Source organism: Juglans regia, chromosome 11, assembly GCF_001411555.2.
Source record: "Juglans regia cultivar Chandler chromosome 11, Walnut 2.0, whole genome shotgun sequence".
NCBI classification, from domain to species: domain Eukaryota; kingdom Viridiplantae; phylum Streptophyta; class Magnoliopsida; order Fagales; family Juglandaceae; genus Juglans; species Juglans regia.
The window spans coordinates 15,425,922-15,446,312 of NC_049911.1; the positions used below are offsets into that span (position 1 = coordinate 15,425,922).

The 20,391-nt window shown below is 36.0% G+C and overlaps 1 protein-coding gene across 1 annotated transcript; it reads left to right on the forward strand.

Annotated features, from left to right (window-relative positions):
* Positions 1-2,523: 2,523 nt before the first annotated feature.
* LOC108995773 (U11/U12 small nuclear ribonucleoprotein 48 kDa protein-like) lies at positions 2,524-19,357 on the forward strand. Its single transcript, XM_035682734.1, has 5 exons — positions 2,524-3,807; positions 7,060-7,174; positions 11,803-11,910; positions 17,721-18,488; positions 18,598-19,357. Exons 1-4 carry the CDS (start codon positions 2,591-2,593, stop codon positions 18,411-18,413), a joined length of 2,133 nt encoding a protein of 710 aa, XP_035538627.1. The 5' UTR covers positions 2,524-2,590; the 3' UTR covers positions 18,414-18,488; positions 18,598-19,357.
* Positions 19,358-20,391: the final 1,034 nt, after the last annotated feature.

The window sequence follows — 20,391 nt, forward strand, 5'->3', positions numbered from 1 at the left end:
CTGCAATTAATTTGAAGTGTGTGGAAGGGCCTCATAATTTGAAGACAATGGCATTTAGTGTGAAATCTAAATGTGAGAAGTTTTGGGGAAATATTGAAAAAATGAATCTTTTGTTGTATATTGGGTTGATTTTTTATCCTCGACATAAAATGCGTGATCTAACATATATTTTTGAAGGAATATATGATGATAATAGTACAAAAGTTCTTACATTGGTGGATCGAGTTCAAGATGCCTTGACTTGTTTATATGATAGTTATTGTGAAAATGATGAAAGTAATGTTGGGGCAAAAGATCAAACTATAAGCCAATCAAGCGAGAGAGGGGCTAGTAGTACAAGTTCAACTGCTGGGGTAGGTCAAGGTGATTTCAGATCATTAATCCATGCACAAATTAAGAAGCATTTGGAGTCGGATAGCTCTTTGGCAACTAAATCTGAATTGGAGAGATATTTTATTTAAAGAATGTGAAGAAGATGATGCGAAATTCGACTTGTTGACTTGGTGGAAGGTCAACTCCATTAGATACCGCGTGCTTTTAAAAGTTGCGTGGGATTTTTTGCAGTTCTGATATCTACAATGGCCTCTGAGTCAGCTTTTAGCACAACAGGTCGAGTACTTGATCATTTCTGCAGTAGCCTATCTCCACTTATGGTAAAAACTCTTATTTGTACACAACATTAGCTCCGTTCTTCTGCCCCCCTTAACATTCGTACTTTAATGGATGATGTTGAGGAGTTTGAGAAAATTGATACAGCTATGTAGCGTCATTCACATTTTCTTTAACTATATCTAAAGTGTAAATCATATTAGTAATTTGTTTTAATTATTTTACTTATTTTTTTTCCCTTTTGTGTAGAGCTAATGGATGACCTATAGAGTTCTTCAAGACCTACTTCTTTTGCTTGAGAGAATTAAATTTAAGGTAGGTCAACTTGTATAACATATTTTCTTAATTTTTTTTATTATTTAATGTAATTACTAACTTTTTATTAGAATTAATTGCTTGATTTATTTTCATACAATTGCAAGTATTGTTAAAGGAATTATTGGAATTGGTGGCTTGGTGCATAACTATTGAAGTTTTTTGTTGGATGTTCTAAGTTATTGTAATTTGGACTTGTAATTGGTTGGATTTTTAGACTTGTAATTCAAACTTTTAAATGATTGGACTTGCAATTTTTTAGACTTGTAATTTGAACTTGTAATTTGTTGAACTTTTGGACTTCTAATTTAGACTTTTGAACTTATTTTATTCCATAGGCTCATAGGCTTGTTGATATCCATTCTTGAATTTCTTGTGACTGCTCTAAAAAATATATGTGTAAGTACTAAGTTATTTCCTTTAACATGCAATGACTTATTATAGATAAAGCAGTTTATTGCAGATAAGGCAGTTTATTGCAGATTTTTTTTTTCCAGTTTTTGTAGTAGTTATATTTATAACTTTGTAAAGCAATTTTTTGTTTTTTCCAATTTTTTAGTAAAGTAGTTTTTTGGAAAACAGTTTTTAGTAAAACAGATTATAATTAATCATATTTTTTGTAATAAAACATATTTTTTTTTTGTAGTAAAGCAGATTCTTTATTAAAGTAGTTTTTAGTAAATCATATTTTTTTTAGTAAAAGTTAAAACAAATTTTTTTAATAAAAGTATTAAACAAATTTTTTTAAATCAGTTTTTTTTTTTAATAAACAAATTTTTAATAACAAAATGTGAAATTTACATTTTAAAAAAATTGAAAAATCGGACCGGATCAGACTGGAAATCAGTAAAATCGAAAGTACCGATTTAGGAAGATAACCGGTGCGTAATCGGTTTTGAAAAATACAAAACCGGTACATACCTGTTTGGTCTTAAATTTTATCCAAAATTAAATCGGACCAGATCGAACCGGACTAATTACACTCTTAATTGTCACAAAACAACATAGGTGGCATAATGTTGGCTTGTTCTATTTATACATGGGCAATCAAGTTTAGTGGAAAATTCTGTCGATAATTGATGCCGAGTTTTTTTTGTGTTTTTTACTTTTTAAATTTGTTGAAAAATTAAATTTATGAAAAATAAAAGTTAAAATAATAACCCAAACCAAAGTTTTTAAATACGAATGAAGATTTAGGATAAACTTGAGGAGTGAAATGAGATAAAAAATTTGTATATAATAATAAAATAGTTTATGAATAGTAATAAGATAATTTGAGTTGTTTTGAAATTTTGAGAAAAGATAGAGAAAAAATTTTAAAAAATATTATAAAATTAAAATATTGTTAAAATATAACTTTTAATATTATTTTCGTTTTAAAATTTAAAAAAATTGAATTATTTTTTATTCTTTATATAAAATTTTAAAAAAATTATATTGATTAATTTAAAATAATTATAATGATTAATTAAAATATTTGTATTTAGATAATATTTAAAAATGAGATGTGAATTTTGAAAAAGAAATTTATTTACAAACAGCCTTAAAACTCAAGTCGATGTTATTGTTCGCTCCTCGCTCTCACTTTGTACCCTTTCTCCTTGTACCCCCGTCACTCCCTTCCCCTCCCCTCCCCTCCCCTCTGTTCTAAACTGAAAGTGAACTGATGGACCCTTCTTCCGCGTCTTCCGTTTCTTTTCCTCAAAACCCTAGCCGAGACTTGTGTTACTCTCAGCCTCAGAATCCTCCATCAAAGCCTGCTGACCTCCACACCACACTCTCCTCCCTCAAAAGCCTCATCTGCCTCTCCCACCAAACTCTCCACTCCCTCTCCATTCTCGTCCCTCCGAAACCACACCGAAGCCCCAATCACGTCCCATGCCCCTTCAATCACCACCATCTCATGCCCCCTCACTCCCTCTTTCTCCACTCTCTCCGCTGCCATTATCCCAATCTCCCCCGCCAAAATCGTCTCCACCAGTACTCATCCGATTCCCCTTTCGACTGCAATTTTCATTCAATATTTTTCTACCGGGACTGCCCGGGTGTTGTATCCTTGTCGAGTCTAGATTCTGCGAAGAGGACGTTCACGATTCCGACCTTTTTATCCGTCGAGTTCGCGGATCTTGTTCATTGTGGCGGAAAAGAGGTTGAAGGGCTTCGGAAGGAGTGCTTTTTGGAGATTACTCCGTCGGAGTTAGTGGCAATTAGAGGTGAAACCGAGGCTTGGAGGGATTATCCTAGTGCCTACTCCTATGGCGTTCTTCGTGCGCTTTCTCGGGGTACGACGATGCTTAGAGAGTATGGATTGATGAATTGGGTAATTGCCAGTTCGCCGCTTCATGGTGGTGTTGTGCTTGATGTCGCTCTGAGGGACCATATCTTTTCGCTGTTCAGGCTGTGCCTCAAGGCAATTGTGAAGGAAGCTCGAAGCTTGGATCGGGATCGGGATCAGGATCAGATGTATAAGGGGAGGAATATGAGTTTAAAGTGTCCCGTTTTGGTTCAAGCATTGATGTGGTTCGCATCTCAGCTTTCTATTCTGTATGGGGAAATGAATGCGAAGCTATTTGCTATTAACATGCTTAAGCAATGTATATTAGATGCTGCTGCACTTGGCTTGTTGGCGTTCCCCTTTGAGCAAAAGGTGAACGAGTCTGCCACTCTAGAAGAAGAGGTTTCTCCTTCTCAGAATTTGTTTGGTAATGGCTGTGGTATTAGCGATGCCCAATTACTTGAAACAACCATGAACAATAAACTGAACTGCACCGTTACTGGAAAGGTCATTTTTGAGTCACAGGTCGCGGCTGCTATAGCTGCACTGCATGAACGGGCTTTGCTTGAAGAGAAGATCAAGGGTTTACGGCCTTCTCGACCACTTTCGTAAGTATCGACAGTATGTTACTATTCTTTTTTATACCTGTATTGTTCTTTATTTCGATTTAAGAACAAAAAATACCACAAGGCACTAGGCCTTTTTTTTGGCATCCGAGAACTTTATTGAAAGCTAATAAAAAGTAGGGGGATAATTCAAAATAAGAGAGATAATTGAAGGTAGGGGTGTCATAAAAAAAGAGAGAGATAATTTAGGTCTAGTTTGATTATACAGATGAGATGAGATGAAAGTTAAAAGTTGAATAAAATCTTGTTAGAATATAATTTTTTAATATTATTTTTATTTTAGAATTTGAAAAAGTTGAATTGTTTATTCTATTTTGTATGAGAATTTGAAAAAGTTGTAATAATTATATGAGATGAGATAATTTCATTTGTGTAACTAAACCAGGCCAATGTAGTGGGATAATTCAAATGAAGTGTAATAATTTAAAATTTTTTATGCTCTAGCAATTTTTTATTGGCACAATTTATGGTAGGATGTGTGTAGGACATAAATGTTTTTTTTCTTATTGGCACCGAGTGTCCAAGAATTAAGTCCTGACTAATCCCCGGGTATATAGGTTCTCGGTAAGGAGTTTCCCGCAAGGGAAGCTTTCCAGCCAATTGCCCCTAGAAATTTTTTGCACCCAAGAGGATTCGAATCTTAGACCTGGAGGGAGCATGCCACCAAGATTAATCCTTTTACCACTTGAGCCAACCTCTAGGGGTTAACTATTTGGTGTAGGACATAAATTCAAAAATGTATGCATCAATAAAGGATGCTTGCATGATTAAATTAAGAGAAGTACTGAGGGCTATTTAACAATTTTACAACATTTTGACATTAACATATCTTTATTGCCTTCTGCCTTGTCATTGCTTCCTACAAGAAGGTAGGGTGGTGGACATACATTTTGAAAATGTATACATCAACAAAGGATGCTTGCATGATTAAATTAGCAGAAGTATTGTGGTTCATTTAACAATTTTACCAACATTTTTATATCATTTTTTTTGTATTTACTACCTTCTTGCTGCTTCATTGAGTCCTACTTTTTTTTGTAGAATTGTCATGTTTTGGTATTAGGTGATAAAATATTGTGTAGGATTAGGGTTGTACTGAGTTGAGCTGTGCCAAGTATTGGCTGTTTGAGCTGGTGTGATGCCTCATATGATATGGATAATAGTAGGTGGTGTATGGGATCCCACATTGCTTGGGAAAGAGAAGTTCTTGCTCTTTATAAGGTTTCAATGGAGCTCTAATTGTATCATTGACTAGTCCTTTTAGAGTATAGGCTATGTGATTTGGGCCTTCTATTGGGACGTTACAAATGGTATCAGAGCCTATCCCAACCAGAAATGTGGGACTTGAGCCGTGCCACCTACAATGGACAGGCCCGACGAGGACGTCGGAAATTTAAGGGGGGTAGATTGTGATACCCCATATGGATAATTAGTAGGTGGTGTATGAGATCCTACATTGCTTGGGAAAGAGAAGTTCTTGCTCTTTATAAAGTTTCAATGAAGCTCTAATTGTATCATTGACTTGTCCTTTTAGAGAATAGGCCATGTGGTTTGGACCTTCCATTGGGGCGTTATAGCTGGACTTGACAAAAATATATCTTGGCTCTAGCTCATCGAGTGCGAGTTGAGCTCCAAAAGGTTGTTCAAGCTTAGTTCAAGTAGTATTAGCCAAGTTCAAACTCTAGCTCAAGTGAGATTTAGTTTACAAACACAAAGAAGAAAAAAAAGCTCAGATTAAGCATTACTCAAAATTGCAGTTAACATGAACAACAACAAAAGAAAACATAGATCGATTGTCATAAACAAAAACCAGCGGACCTACTTCGAACCTTGAATCAATTACCTGCTTGAAGACTCATTATGGAGTTCATACAGACCATTTCCTACCAAAATGTTGAGGACATAAGTTACAAAACTAAATTCATTTTTTCATGGTCAAAACACAATCTCATTGTAATTTTTTTCCCAATATTTTGTTTTTTTTTGGTGAACTTATACCATTTTCATCTTTTGTAAAGTTTTTGTCGTGAGCAATCTTTTCTTTATTAATATACAATATTCTCATAATATTATAGCTTTTATTATGTTTTATAAATGGAAGTGTGAATGTGAGAAATATAAAAAAAGAGAGGGAAAAAGAAAGAAATAATAATTTTTTTTAGATTTATGAATATTACAACCCAAATGTAGAGAAGTATTGTAGCTCAAATGGCTTGCATTAACTTTACATAACCCATTGAAGAGCGTATTGACATGTTAACCGTTTTGCATTTATATGCAAAATGGCTAAACCATTGTGAATCCTCTTACGAGCTTTAAACAAGTTGAGTCAAGCAGATTTGTGTTTTGTTTACGAGTTTAATTGAGTTGAACTGAGCTTATGCAAGTTTGACTCATTTAGGGTAGGTTTGGGGGGTGAGATGAGAATTTTGTGTTTTGTTTTGAAGTTTAAAATATTAAGTTTTAATATTATTATTGTTTTGGGATTTGAAAAAGGTGTATTGGGATTTAAAAAAGTTGAATTGTTTATTATATTTTGTATGGGGATTTGAAAAAGGTGTAATGATGAGATGAGATGAGATGAGAATTTTGTGTTTTGTTTGAGGTCCCAAACCTGCCCTTAATGTTTGAGCCAAAATTCTTGTTCGAGCTCAACTAATTTGTCACATGGAACCGTGCTCAAGTCGAGTTCAAGCTATTCCTGATGAGCTTGGTTCATTTACAGCTCTATTTAGATTGATTGGAATATGAGAATGATTTGGGTCGTATCCTATTTATTAATTTGAATGTCTAATAAATGTTACATTCTTGCATCAACTTGAATCAATATTTTAAGATGGTGCCTAAAATGTGATCAAACCAATATTTAACAGTCTCTTTGATGGATGGCATTGATCGGGTTATATAATTTACGTGGTTTTGGTTGTGTAAATTGGCTTCTAAATGTCATGTTTTAGTTCATTTTATATCTAATTACATGGAGATAGCAGATATATATTGTATCCAGGTTTATCCATCTGATATACCTGTTCATTTTTTACCTATTTATTGTGGTCCTGCCATGATTTTTGATCATCGATGTAATGTTGGACAATGTGTCATTATATTGATATGTTCCTGTTTGACTTATGGTTTTAAGATCTTCTTCTATAGTACAGTAACAGTCTTGATAGATATACCAGTTTTCAGTTTTCATAATAATGAAAGCTGAAGTGAACGTCTTTCTACTTGTAGATTTGCTGAGCATGATTATGTATCACAGAGAGCTGATGAGGAGCGGATAAGACGTCCTAATTACAGGTCCATAGTTGAGCATGATGGACTTCATCAGCAACGGTTTTCTAATCAGGTAACAATATCATAGCCTTTTTATATAGTAGCAGGAACTTATGTGCTAACTGTATATTGTTTGGTTTGCAAAAAGTGTTTTGGCACTGGAAATCTTTTGTTTTCCAAAAACTACTTTTGTTGATTATGACAATTAAGTCTTCAGAAATCAATTCAAGTGTGATTGGTTTCTCCTGATCTTTGGGCTTTTGAGAACTTTTGTGGCGTTTCTTATATGTGGGAACTCTACCTAGTGCTGGCTGAGAGGAAAGGGATGGGAAAGATTGGAAGGAAAGTAGTGGATGGAAGAGGATGTTTCCTTAAGACAGAGGGAACATCTTTCCATGGGGCTCATTATTTTTTTACTTATTAAAAAAATAATAAATGGATAAAAATATTTTTTGGTGGCTGCTTTTCTAATCTCTTCCCCATGTTGAACCAAACAAGTGAAATACATATCCTTTCTTTTCTTTGTTTATATCTTGCCTTCCTCCATACACATCAAAGGAATAACAGCACCCATTCCCCCCATCTTCTTTATATTTCCATGCCTTTATCCTGTCCCTTCTCCTGCCAAACAGTGTTAAATTTTCCACATTTTTTAAGAATGGTTTCTTGTTTGCTTGTTTTTCCCCTTCTTCGGGTTCAGTCTGATAAAAGTATGAACATGGATAGTACTTATAAAAAACAAGTATGAATATGTATAGTAGGTTATACTCCAAAGGAATTGCTGTTAGAAATATGAACAGCCCTATTTTAACTGAAGCAGCCGCAACACAGTTGTAGACTTGTAATCATGTTAAAACACATAAACCTTGGCCATTTGCTGCTATTTTGATAGAAAATGACCAACTTTGCTGAATTGACCCATCATAACATCCATTTTAGGATGTCATCTAACTTGGATTACCTTACTGTTAAAAATCCATCAAGGAGTTGACTAGGGGTGGGCTCCGACTCCGACATAGTCGGAATGCCCACCTTCGACCTCCGACTCCTACTGAGGTCAGAGGTAATATCATCTCCGACTCCTCCGATTAGAGTTTGACTACGATCGGAGTGCATGTGGGCTTGCCCAGCTCAGATTGGGTCTGGGCTCACTGCCCAATATCCAAGGCCTAAGCCCATCCCTATTTAAAAATATTAAAAAAAAAAGACAAAATAATGTAAAATAAAATTAAAAAATCTAAAATACTATAAAAAATAAGTTAAAAAGCTAAAATTTAAATACAATGACTAAATCATGTACAATACAAAAATAGGTGATTTAATGTATGCAAACGATAAATTTAAATTTAAAACTTCAAATTCGCAATCAATTTAAATTTACAACACCAAAATATAAATAATGTCATAGATTTGATTCAAATAGCCACAGTCCCCTGCATCAGTCCTGACAATCCATGCATTTGAGATGATGACTGATCGATTCAATACTCGATAGTGATTTCCTGCGTGAAGTTTTACTGATTAGATGTACTATCTTTTCTTTAGTCATTTAACTATAGACTTCTAAAACAATCAGCCAAGTGATACATGACATAAAATATGACACATTATGAACTCACTTTCACCTCTAACTTTGACGAGTTTTGCATGATGGTAATCATGGTATGGAGTATCTCACTAATAAATGGGCCAGGGGGTTCTCCATTTCACGGTGCGTTCGTCTCAATCATCCACAATTGGTCTGTGGTTCACAGCTAGGTCTGCAAAATCATATAAATTATAAATTAAATAATGAAAACATTAAAATGATGAAATAATCATTTAAAATAATAAAGTTACCTGATTTGGCCTATAGCTCTCGGCATCAATGATATCTACTCCAATGGACGTTGAACTTAACTAGCTCTGTGTGCAAACGAGGGCCTTGACGGTGGTCGGAGACAATGAACTCTGATAAGCATCCAAGTCATGACTTCTGGTGCTAAATGCCGACTTAGAGGCAACCGTAGTGATAGGAATGACTAGTACATTCCTGGCTATTTGGGAAATGATTGTGAATTTGCTAGAATTTACTTTCCACTAAGTTAATATTTGGAATGTTTTATTAGGTGCCTCGACATCTTCCATAAAGTAACGCTCAAGCTCAGACTTACATTGCATAATATTCCTCAATGCACGGTTTTGATGTACTGTCGTAGCCGCAATAAATTTGAACTTTGTGTATGTGTCATCTACGGAAGATGTTGAGCCGGTTAGGCGTGAGGAGCTATCACATTCGGTTGAAGATTGACCACTGCTGTTGTAATGACTATATAAATCATTAATATCACATATATTATTCATACTTGCTTACAACTTAGGTATTTAAAAAAAAAAATTACCTAATTACTTTAATCAAGTGTAAATAGCAGAGTATGTATGATAGTATTATGTATTTACATATATTATCATATAATTTATGATAGATTATTAATTGATAGCATATATTATTTAATATTTTATATAGTCAATGATAATAGATTAGATGGAAATTACATAATTAATTTATACAACTACTATATAAAATAATATTATATATATATATAAAAATACACTTATAAAAAAAAATATATATACTAATTTGGTCGGTTTCGATCCGGTCTGGTCCAAAAATCACAGACCTTGTGACCGGACTGAAACCCTTCGTTCCCACGAATGGTGGACCGAAACCGACCACACATTTTTTGTCCGGTCTGGTCTAGTCGATTTTTCTAGTCCAGACCAAAAATTCTTCAGCCCTAGATTTAAAGAAGTGGAGCATGAAAGTTTTTGGAAATGTTGACAATCAGAAGACTTCCCTTATGGAGGAGTTGCAGGTTTTAGAGGGTAGGGAGGCGATGGGAGATACTTCAGGGGAGGTATTGCTGAGGAAGAGCTCGGTTGTGACTGAACTGGAGAGGGTGTTGTTGATGGAGGTGACTTCGTGGTGACAAAAATCTAGGGCCCTTCGGTGCAGTAATGCTATTGAGTTACTTCACTTAGGTAATCAAGTGCTCTGTTCCCCCTCTGAGATCGAGAACTATATTGTGCATTATTATGAGAACCTCCTCATGGAACTGGCTAATTGGAATCTTGATGGTTTGATGTATGAGTTTATTGATCTGCAGAGTGCGAGCTGGTTGGAGAGACTCTTTGAAGAAGACGATATTCATAAGGTGATTGGTGGTATGGCTAAAGACAAAGCAATAGGTCCCGATGGTTTTTCGATGAGATTTTTCCAAGCTTTTGGGACATTGTGAAATGTGATGTCATGCGGGTTTTCCTTGAATTCCACTCCTTTAAAAAGTTTGAAAATGCCTCAATGCGACGTTCATTGCTGTCATACCCCGAAGAAACATAGGGCTATTGAAGTTAAGGAGTTCCGTCCTTTAAGTCTTGTGAGTGGGGTATACAACATTATTTCGAAGGTTTTCGCCACTCGGTTAAGCCTCGTCATGGAACAAATTATTTCTAAGCCTCAAAATGAGTTTGTTCGGTGGAGGCAAATTCTTGATTCGGTTCTCATTGCTAATGAGTGCTTGGATAGTAGGTTGAGGGAGGGAGTTCCAAGTATTCTGTACAAGCTTGACATGGAAAAGACATATGATCATATGAACTGATAATTTCTTTTTTATTTGCTCGGGAGGTGTGGCTTTGGCGATAGGTAGATTTCATGGATTCGGCATTGTGTTACTACCGCTTGCTTCTCGATGCTAGTTAATGGCACCCCCGCTGGATTTTTTAACAATTCCCGTAGATTGAGGCAAGGGGATCCATTGTCTCCTTTCCTCTTCGTTATTGTTATGGAGACACTTGGTCGTTTGGTGAAGGCTGTTGTTGGGGGAGGTTTTTTATTAGGATTTTCGGTGGGAAATGACATCAATGGTTCTCTCATAATTTCACATCTCCTTTTTGCAGATGATACTCTTCTTTTTTTGCGAGGCAAATTGTGGCCATATTCAAGCATTAAGGGCACTTTTGTTATGCTTTGAAGCAGTGTTAGGGATCGATTGTAAGCTACATAATTTAGGTAGTCATGAATTAAAAGGCATACAGACAATTGAAGTTATAACTTCATTCTCTTTGCATTCACTCACATGCTCAAAAATACTCCAGCCCAAACCACATCTGAGCGTATATCCGCAAAAAACTAGTCAATGTCACAATTGGAGTCCTTTAGAATAATTATAAACTTACCAATAAAAAAAGTTTTATTTTAGTTTCCCTCCCAAGCAACGTGTGATTCCAATCACAACCATCCTATACTCAGTCCAGAGTATCAGAGATGTTTCCTTGTAGCATTAATTGTCATTTAATAGAAGTATATTTGGATAGTTGATGATGTGAGTTTATAGGAGTAAAGCTCCATGCTTTGCAAATGAAATAGTATATAGATTTTTGTTTTCTAGATTGTATTCTGATTTGCATTATCCTTTATCCAGGTCTTAAATGTCTTAGTTTGCATTTATTATGTTCTATAATTCAGCCAATTTTTTGCCATTGTGGGTAAGATGCTGGTTATGATGCAAGTCATCATGTGACATAGTCACATGTCTATTTAAAGCTCAGAACAGCCTAAAAGTTTTCTGCTTTGGCAAGAGAATGTTCTCTCTCTCTCTCTCTCTCTCTCGGAAGTAACTTAACTCTTATTGTCATAACTTCAAAATTTTCTGTTTATGCCAGGAACCAAACAAGACTAAAACTAGAGAGGAGTTATTGGCTGAAGAAAGGGACTACAAACGCCGAAGAATGTCATATCGTGGAAAAAAGGGGAAGAGAACAACACTACAGGTAAGAACAACTTTATGCTTGGTTGTTGTTTTACACAACTGCAAACTTTCAAAGGCATCATCAGTCAGGCAAAAAAGTTTTTGGAAGGAAACCAAGTTAAATTATTAATTGTGCATTTATTGTCAATAACTTTCTACCATGTGCTAATTTCAGTGATATATGAGATCTACATAGTAATGATATCAACAAGATGTTATTATGATGCATTTTGAATTGGTATCATTAAAGCTTAGATTGTGTAGCTTAAATGTCAGTATTATTTTCTGTATCATAAGTTGTGGATTAAGTGAATAGAGGTGCGGGTAACATGGGTAGAAATGGGCAAAAATACTAGAAAAGGATATGTTGAATAGGAGACAACGAAGAGTAGATGTTAGATAAGATCTATGGCATACAAGAGTAATGTGGTGGTTCTCCATTAGTTAAGATGGATCCGTTCTGTATAAGAATTTGCTCAGCTGAGTTAAATAGAATATATGATATGGTTGTGTTAAATTGCAGTCTTTCAATTACATTCTTGCTTATAAAAAAGAGTCAGCATTTCAATTACATTTTCCAATTTTGTGTTGTGTGTGAGCTCCTTGGATATAGATAACTGGGTGTTGTTAGACCATGAGAAGACAGTGACAAGAAAGGGTTTTAACTGTCAGTCTTCTCATGGTCTTTGAATGTGTGGGCATTGCATTTCTGTTGAATACACTACATTAAGCACAACTGAAACAAATCCTCCAAACTTCTATATTTTTATGACTCTGCAGCGACCTCTGCCAAAAAGCCAACAACTCCACCAGTTGGGGCATTACCCACACAATCGAAAAAAGGTACTGGAAATCATAACTCCCTGACCACCTCACAACGAAGCAAGAAATGAAAAACTCTTTCCCTCGCTTTGCTTAATCATATAACACCACTCCAAGACTAAGATTTGCATCTTTCATAAATTATTTAGCGTTAATTTACGAAAGAGCATTGGTCTTGGGGTATGCTCCTCCAAGTCTGAGGTTCAAACTTGTGGGTGCAAACAATTCCTAGGGGCCATGTTCCTTGTTTAAAAACTGATTATTTACCCAATTTGTGTGATGGGGCGTGTTACAGGGCTGGTAGCCCATCTCTCTTTAGCTTTAAAATACTTCCAGGATTTCCTGTCTCTTCTCTATTGTACTACAATTATGCCTCTTTCTCCTTTCTTGATCGTTTGTAAATTTCATACTTCTATAAAAACTAATCTTCCCTAATTTCATCTTACTGCTTATTTCTCCAAATACTCCTTGAATGCAATGGCACACCAACTTTGGGGGATGGGTGTGTTGTAGAAGGATGACCTCGATAATAACAATGGAATTCCTAATGCCTAAAAGTAATAATTAATTGAATATATTGTTAAATTAGCCACATAAATTTTAAGCATTTTAGGAATCTATTATGTGATGGGAACTTCAATCTCTGCAGGTCATTCATTGCGTAGGCCATGTGTAAGCATTACTTTGATGATCACTGTCTATTTTTTTTTAACTTAATTGAAAAGTTTTTTAGAAAAAAAAAAAAGATGTAGCCCAAGTACACAGGATTTCTACAGGAGGAATAATTAAATATAAATACAGAAAGATACAAGAAAATCATGGAAACTCAACCTGCTAAAATACACGGGCTGCCTAGAAGAAGAGTGTATTGAAAATGAAAGTTTTAACCTTAACCTTCCATTGTCTGTTGGCAATCCTCAAAACTTCTATCATTCCTTTCCCTCTAAATACACCACACTAGGCAAATAGGGATCACTTTCCAAACTGCTGCAGTTTGTGGGTAGCCATATAATCGCCTCCAATTGGCAAAGAGATAAACTATTCTTCCTGCATAACCTCAACCAACCCAGCCTCTACTGAAATAAGTCGTTACACAAAGCTCATAATTCTTTTAAGACTTTTCCATAATGCTTTGGGCTCAATGACTTCTCCTACACACTTGACACTGGTGTGACCTGAGTTGTGCTCGGACTCAGTCTTGTTGGCCACAAGAAAAGTCCCATGAGGTGTGATCACTACTGGGATTGATCTACCCAATTAACTCTGGGTGCACTTGGTGTAGAGATCATCCCTTGTGATGATGAATACTAATGTGGTTGCACTCCATTCATGCATTCCATGGCTGTGGATCCAAGATTCTGAGTGATCATTCCTTCATTCATTTCTTGCATTCACATGATGGCCAAGCATTTCTTTCATTCTTTGGAAAGATGTACATTATGATCTTTACCTTTACCTTACGTTGAACATTCATGATGGGGTACAATTCCCATAACCTTTGAGAACTTTAAAATTTTCATCTTTCATGGAAAAGCTTGTAACTTGCACTCTTTGAAGACTTGGGAAAATAACTAAACTTTCAAGAGAAAATTCATTGATATCATTCTTTGAGAACATTGCTTTTTTAGAAAACCTTTTGGTTTCCTTTTTATATTTCTTGCTTCCACAGAAAAAACAATCTTGCTTCTTTCGAACCTTAATCCCTTGGTACCTTTTATCTTTTTTGGAAACTTGATTCATGATTCATGATGAAAACACCTTAGCATTCATCCTTTTTTTTTTTTTAAATTGGTAATCAAGGTATTTTATTCATAAGAGTAGGCAAAGCCAATTATATAGGGAGTATACATGAGAAATACCTAACTAGAGTTTACAACTGATAGTAATAAGTCATGGACATTTAGTCCGTTGCAAACAATGGCCCCCACCCACGAGAACAATGTTTTAAAGAAAAAACTTTCAGCTCCTCCATTGTCTTATCATGGTTTTTGAAACTTCTATCATTTCGTTCTCGCCATATACACTAACACATGCAGATAGAGACCATTTTCCAAATTGCTGCGACTTGTGAATTACTGTGGAGGCCTCTCCAGCTAGCTAGAAAATCTACCAAACTAAAAGGCATGACCCATGATAAACCGAGTCTTGTGAAGAAGTAATCCCACATGTTTCTCGGCACCTTGCAATGTAGAAATAGATGATCTATCGATTCCCCATCTTTCTTACACATGCAACACCAATCTAACACCATTATCCGACGTTTCCTTAAGTTATATGCAGTGAGAATTTTGCCTAATAAAAAGCTTTTGAAGGAGCTTTTGTCTGCCAAATGCTCTTCCATGGAAATGTGTCCATGCCTGGGCTCGTTAAAACTTTGTGAAATGATCTGACATTGAATTTACCTTTCTTGAATGGACTCCAAATCATCCTATGCATGGTACCCTCGGTCATACTAAAGAATACAGTGTCGCATAGAACTTTGTGATCATCTCCAACTCTCAGTCTTGGGCTGCCCTAATGAAATCAACATTCCATTGAGGGGAGCCACTAGAAAAAACCAAGAGGTCCGCTATCGCCGCATTCTTCACTCGTGCGAGCTCAAATATGGCAGGAAAGTTATCTTTGAGGCTGCGTTCACCACACTAGTTGTCATACCAAAATCTGACATGAGAGCCATCACCCGCTACAATATGTGTATGTCTCCGGAAGATCTCCCAACCCTTCTTAATGTATTTCCACAGACCCACCCCATATGACCACGTACTTCATTCGAACACTAACCACCCATGCCTCCCCAACTTGCACATCTATAACAAACTTCCACAGGGCCCCCCTTTTCATGTTGATAGCCCCACAACCATTTACCCAATAGAGATTGGTTGAACTTCATCAAGTTACGAATTCCCAGTCCACCCTCGGAAATTGGAGTACAAACCATTGACCAATTAACTAGATGAAATTTGAACTCGTCCCCTAAACCACTCCACAAAAAGTCACGTTGTAGCTTCTCTAGACGGTTTGCAACCTTTGCAGGTAACGGGAGCAAGGACAAACAATAAGTGGGTAAGTTGGATAGAGTACTTTTAATCAAGGTGAGCCTACCACCTTTAGACAAATACAACCTCTTCCAAGATGCTAGTCTACTCTCCACCTTCTCAATCACTACATTCCAAATCTGCTTTGATTTAAAGGAAGCGCCCAATGGTAAGCCAAGATACTTCAGGGGTAGAGAAGATATCTTACATCCCAAGAGAGAGACTAGAATCGCCATATCGGGAACAATCCCCACCGGTACCATTTTAGACCTTCAGAGTTTAACCCTCAAACCTGAAACAGCTTCAAAACAGAGAAGTAGAGCCCTCAAAGATTGGATATGCCCGGTATTTGGTCCACAAAATGAGAGTATAATCTACAAACAACAAGTGAGAAATAACGATAGAGCCATAATTACCATTCCCCACCGAAAAGCCGTAGAGAAAACCATCCTCCATAAGGCCTACAATCATTTTACTGAGAGCTTCCATTCATCCTTCAGTAACTACACTATAATACATAAACCATAATCTTCTGTCATAAAATGTTCTTGTGCAAAACCCTAAAGGATCACTTACCCATAATTGGTTCGATATTTTTAAATATGTTCGTTAGCTTTCAATTGCCGCTGGTCTCATCTCATTTGGTGCCTCGTAGAGGTCCCAACCCACCAAGACACTCGCTGGACTTGAAACTGGAAATTGCAGTGACATATGTGACTCTGGTTTTTTAACGTCTTGGCATGGAATTTCAAACTGTTTTAATCAATGGATAGCCAACTTGAAAAAATTATGGATACCCAACTTGAGGTATATCTGGTGCATTATGGGCCCTACCCCAAGCCCGGAATTCAGGGTATACTAATGTGTCAGAATTTTGTCTCATAGGTTCCGACTTTTAACTTCTACTCAATGCTTTTTAGGGTTGAAAAAACCCAACTATTGATTAATATCAATCCATGCCTCAAAATTACCCATACATATAAAAATCACCCTTCTGCCCATCCTGCCTGTTACCCAAGTTGGGTGGGCGGGGGGCAGTCAGATTAGTATAACTGGGCAGGTGGATACCCACCCGCCATCCTGGCTTGTCTGCCCAACCTGCCCAGCTGGTAGGATAACAGGTGGGTTGCCCGCCCATTGCCCCAAGCTTTTTGTATTTTCTTTTTTACTTATAATAACAAAAAAAGGTCTTGTAGTTTTGATGATGAATGACATGTAATTAATTTGGTGATTTTATCCTTAAGGTTCAATATCATTGCATTTCCCATAATGGTTCCCCCTGATGACGAGCTTACATATCTTCTGTTTTTAAAAGTACTATAGCTTTATGTCTATTTCAAAGTTAATAAAATATACTTGTAAAAAAATTATTAACAAAATATCTTCTTATAAAAACCAAAAAGTACTGTAGCATTATGTTATACATAAAAGCTATAAACATTTACTCCTGCTTCTCATCTTTCTTATGCACTGCTCTGTAGGACTTGCGTTTTGACCCTTTGTGCATATTTTTCCCAAAATGATTATGGAGTTCCCCTGTTGTTTGCGTAGAAGAATCTATTGTGAAAGGTTTTGCTTAAAAAAATACTTACAAAAAAAAAAAAAAAAAGGTTGTGCTTAAAAAACTTTCTTTTTTCTTTTTGTAGATCTGATTTTATAGGAAGAGCTTTTGCGGAAGCTGGTCAGTTTTTAGTTACACTAACCTCCATAATATTAGAGTCTAGTGAATATGTGAATGTTTGAGATAGTGGACCATCTATTAGTACATTGTTATACTACAAGATGGTTGCAGTTGCTAGAATTCACTTCATTTATGGTTCATTGCCTAAAAGGGTCGTATACTTTCTTTTGGACGTTTTCTTATGCATGTTCTGTACAATCAGCTTAGTTTTGGCATCTAGGCGTCTTTGTTTTTTCTAGAGCCCCCCTGCCATCCATTTCATTAATGCCTTGTTTTTACGGCACATTTTAAAAGGTCACAAGGGATATAATAGAGGAATACATGGTGGAAATCAAGAAAGCTGGAGGGATTGGGAGCTTTGCAAAGGGAGCTGAAGATGGAGAAATGTTTCCATCTGAATCACCTTCTTCTCATGACATCATCTCTAGTGTTGATAACCCAGCAAAAAGTGATTATGCATCGACCCGAGGTAGCCAATACAACAACAGGACACTGCCGCAGTCTGATTATAGTAGTAAGAAATATAAAAGTTTCAATGATGCCAAAGGTTATGAGATACCGAGAGGAAGCCTTGATGAATGCCCCCAAAATGCAGATCAGAGAAGTTTGGTTTGGGACAAACGTGATAGAGAAAATCCTTCGAGAAGTCCAGAAAGATACAAAAGTCGTGGCCAGTCACATGTTCAAAGTAGTCATCGACGAGAGCGATATGATCTGAAGGTGACCAGCACCTGGAGTGACAAGAATAAGCAGCGGTATTCTGGCATGTCAAAATATCATAATAGTAGATCTTCTCCTGTTTCAAAATCTGTAAATGATTTGAGTGTAAGGAAGGATGCACAGAAATCAGAAGTTGAGCATAGACGGCGAGGGAACACATTAGGAAACGATAGTTCTGATTTTCTGGTGCAAATTCCTTTCGAGGATCGATACAATCCTTCAGAATCTCCTGACATGTATGAAGATCTTTGTGGGGGAACACCATGACCAACGCAGCGGATACTCTGCAGGAACCCTCTGTCCTGAGTTCCATGATAATTCTGAGTAGCTTTACCTTTTGAGGTGAGTAGCTCTAGCTGTTCTTCTTTCTATTCAAGCATGGGTTTTTTTTATTATTTTGGTTTCAGTGTGGTATTAGTTGTTGACGTGGCTTCTTCTCGTAAATTTGCAGTAAAAGGTCATCAGGCTGCAGCAATTCTGTCTAGACTTGTATCCTCCTTTGTATCCTTTACCGTTTCGTTTGTTTGCTGTTAAGCTCGTTTACATCTTGTTAGTGCTTCTTTATCTCCCTTTTTTCTATCAAATTAGAAGCATGGTAGGATATAAATGTGATTTCTCATAAACATCTTTAGTTGGCATCAATTGCATCATCATATTACTCTTATTGCCATTGAAATTCTCTCTCGTCTTACTATGCTGTGACATAGTGTCTATTACTTTCATTTTCTTTTTCTTTTTTGTAGTGGTGGTGGGGGTGTTTAAGGTCATTGTTTGATGGCTAAGGAAAACCCAAGCCACTGCCACATATGAGTTTATACTTTAAAAAGACTAGTCGAAGTTATAGTTCCTTGTAATCATCATAAACAGCAAGAACTTCTCCCTTGAGAGAAAATTCAGGATCTCATTCACTACCCTTTCCCTCCAACTCAATTAGGGGTATTACACTTGCCCCTTCATTCCCATACGTCAGCAAAGGGAAAAAAAAATATAGGAACACATTTTACATTTTTATCTTCTACGTTTTTACTTTTTACACATCACTATGGGAATACATCATGCAAATGATGATGGTTCTGTTTGTTATGTGGTGTAGGGCTGCAGTTGAAATGAAGGTCTGCTCTTACAAAAATTTCTTTTAGGCTCTATCATTGATGTAGCCAGGCATCAATTTGAATAAATATTCATTAATTGCAGAATTTGATTGTCGGCGATATAATATAGGATGGGCCAATGACTTATGGATATTCTTATCCTCAAATGTACGATGAAAATTATATTGGTAGGGAAATACACGCTTGATCATTCTTGAATATGCGAATTTAATATTTTCCAAGAATTGGTAACTGCAAATAGTCCCAAATCCAAATATGCGAATTTGATATCTTCCACCTATATTTTATTTTTTAATACTTTTTCCTGTTTACAAATATATATCACATACACGGTTTCCAAATTATTTACAACTATAATACAATAATTCTAAAAAATTCATTCATAATTTCGGCTTGAGTCATTAAATTTTAAATAATTATAATACAGATAATTTAACAAAAATTGTAAAAGTAATTAAGATAGAGAAACTCTATTTACAATCGCCCTTGTAGAATCGAAATTTCGTGCAACTGGCGCTACTTTTTATGAAAAATTTTATTTTTTTGAGTCATTATCATTTCATTCCCTCTTTCTATTTTTCTATCAATTGTTTTTGACCTTCTTCCTCCTACATTTCTCTCCTATGTACATGTTTATGTTTCATGCACGACTTGTTCATCTTAGATGCTCTCTGTCTTCTCTTTTGCAATAGCACTGAGGAAGAAGATGTAGAGGATCTTTCAAAGCACACTATCTTAAAGAAATTTCTGGCTGCGGTGGCCTCGCTGTCTCTCCCAATTAACCCATAACCATACCCAAAACACACTCGAAGAAGAAGATGATTTTCTCGTGCCCAAAATACCCCATTTTGACTACATTCATCCCCCTTACACTGGCCCATATGCATATGAGATCTTGGAGAAGTGAAAGGAATACCTCAGCCCTTCTATATTGCACTTATACAAGAACCTGGCAAGTCTTTTTATATAGACAAATATCTTGACACCTCATTCATTCATTTTTATATTCTTTTATCTTTATCGAATATGTAGAAACCAATGCAAAATCTTACCTTTTTTTTGAGTCTTAAACAAATGGGTGATCTTGAGTGTGAATGATATTTGGTAGTGAAAAAGTTTGTATCTTGTTTTAG

Coding starts and splice junctions, on each gene's coding strand:
- LOC108995773 (XM_035682734.1), top strand. CDS start 2,591: ATGGACCCTTCTTCCGCGTCTTCCGTTTCTTTTCCTCAAAACCCTAGC. Junction 3,808..7,059: donor CGGCCTTCTCGACCACTTTC/GTAAGTATCGAC, acceptor TTCTACTTGTAG/ATTTGCTGAGCATGATTATG. Junction 11,911..17,720: donor GGAAGAGAACAACACTACAG/GTAAGAACAACT, acceptor ACATTTTAAAAG/GTCACAAGGGATATAATAGA.